At 33.1% G+C, this 1527-nt stretch overlaps 1 protein-coding gene across 1 annotated transcript in view; it reads right to left on the bottom strand.

Annotated features, from left to right (window-relative positions):
* Positions 1 to 939, bottom strand: part of LOC108671740 (T-complex protein 1 subunit zeta) — a 15592-nt gene extending 14653 nt beyond the window's left edge. Inside the window, exon 1 of the mRNA XM_018159311.1 lies at positions 723 to 939. Coding sequence (XP_018014800.1) covers positions 723 to 859 — 137 coding nt within the window. The 5' untranslated portion in view covers positions 860 to 939. The remainder of the gene's footprint in view (positions 1 to 722) is intronic.
* Positions 940 to 1527: the final 588 nt, after the last annotated feature.

Raw genomic sequence — 1527 nt, 5'->3', positions numbered from 1 at the left:
AAATCAGCGAATACAAGTATACTTAAAGGATTCCTAATATATTCACAGACGTATTTAAAAGTCTCAAACCATAATATTCTTCCTATAAAAACAGTTATTCACTATTTGGTAGAGCAAGGTCAACTGTCCAATTTGACACATTTTTCGATGATCTCACCAGGTGGCATGCATTGTCTCTCTTTGGATCTCAATATTTTCCCACTAGATGGCCATGACCTAGTGTTTTTGCAGTATTTCGACACGTAAATGTATGACGTCACCATTTCAACCATCAACGAACGCATGGAACTAAAACAAAGCTTAATATAAAGGAAAAACTAGAGAGGTGACGGAATTACCTACGATGTCGGAATATACCGCGTTTACCCTAATAACATAGGCTTACTTAACCATTCAATTAAATTCAAATTAATCACTTTACCTTAAATAATTTTAAAATAATAATTTTTGAAAATGACACAGAATAGGAATCAAATAATATCGCATTGTAAATTTCATGCAATTCTTATTTTTGACCATAATTCAATTTTGAGAATAATTTATCATCATCTTAATCATCAACTCTTCATCAGTTCATCTTAATAGTATTTACAATATAATCTGTCTATAAGTTTAACATTATAATAGGAAATGCTGAACTTGGCTCATGACTGACATTGTAAATGGTCATATGCGACAAGTAAACAATAATTTATAATCGAACACATGTGCACAGGACTCACATTTTCATGGTACCTTTAGGTCCGAGATTAGTTCTAAGCACATCTTGTATGCCTCGCGCTCCAGAAATATTAATAGCGAGAGCCTGGGAAGCTCTGGCAAGCTCAGCTTTAGGGTTTAATGTAGTAATTGCTGCCATTATATGCGTTTATAAACTTGGACTACCGGTACAGAACGACGTTTTCGACGTTCACACCTTGCATTTGCAACTTAATGACACGATGTTGACATACCGCTTTTCAGTTTTCCATCTAGCGAGAAAGTGACGGTGAAATTTTAAACATTTATGTTCATCGAAGATTTCCAGGCTACGCTTTAATATTTAATGGAAACCATTAAAGTAAAATGTTGAGGATTATAAATCAAAAATTGCGTAAAACCGAATTATGGGTAAAGACAATAAGGAAGACGACTTTCCCAAAAAGCAGCAACACCTCCTTTTGCGTGATTCATTGATGGATAAATTTTTTAACATAAATATTTGTTATTTGTATTGCGTAATCATTATATATTATCTTGTAATGTTTAATTGTTCAACTTAAAGTTTTATATGTGATCTATTATCACGTGACTGTTTTAAATTTTAGTGTATATTATGGATTTCATACCTTCAATTTTTTTTAAATGAATGAACAATGCATTCCATTATTCGGCCACTCGTGCGTTTTTAGAATTCTTCCTTGAAGAACGTGGTATCAATGAGAAGGCCGAAGGGGAATAAGGATTCGAATCGTATTCCAGAGGCTTCCAGATTTTTCGATCGCTATCATTTCGGGATTCATTACCAATAGAGACTTTAATTTTATA

Source organism: Hyalella azteca, unplaced genomic scaffold (genome assembly GCF_000764305.2).
Source record: "Hyalella azteca isolate HAZT.00-mixed unplaced genomic scaffold, Hazt_2.0.2 contig5344, whole genome shotgun sequence".
Lineage (NCBI taxonomy): Eukaryota > Metazoa > Arthropoda > Malacostraca > Amphipoda > Hyalellidae > Hyalella > Hyalella azteca.
The sequence above is the reverse complement of the archived record's forward strand: the minus strand, read 5'-3'. Positions and strand labels throughout refer to the sequence as shown.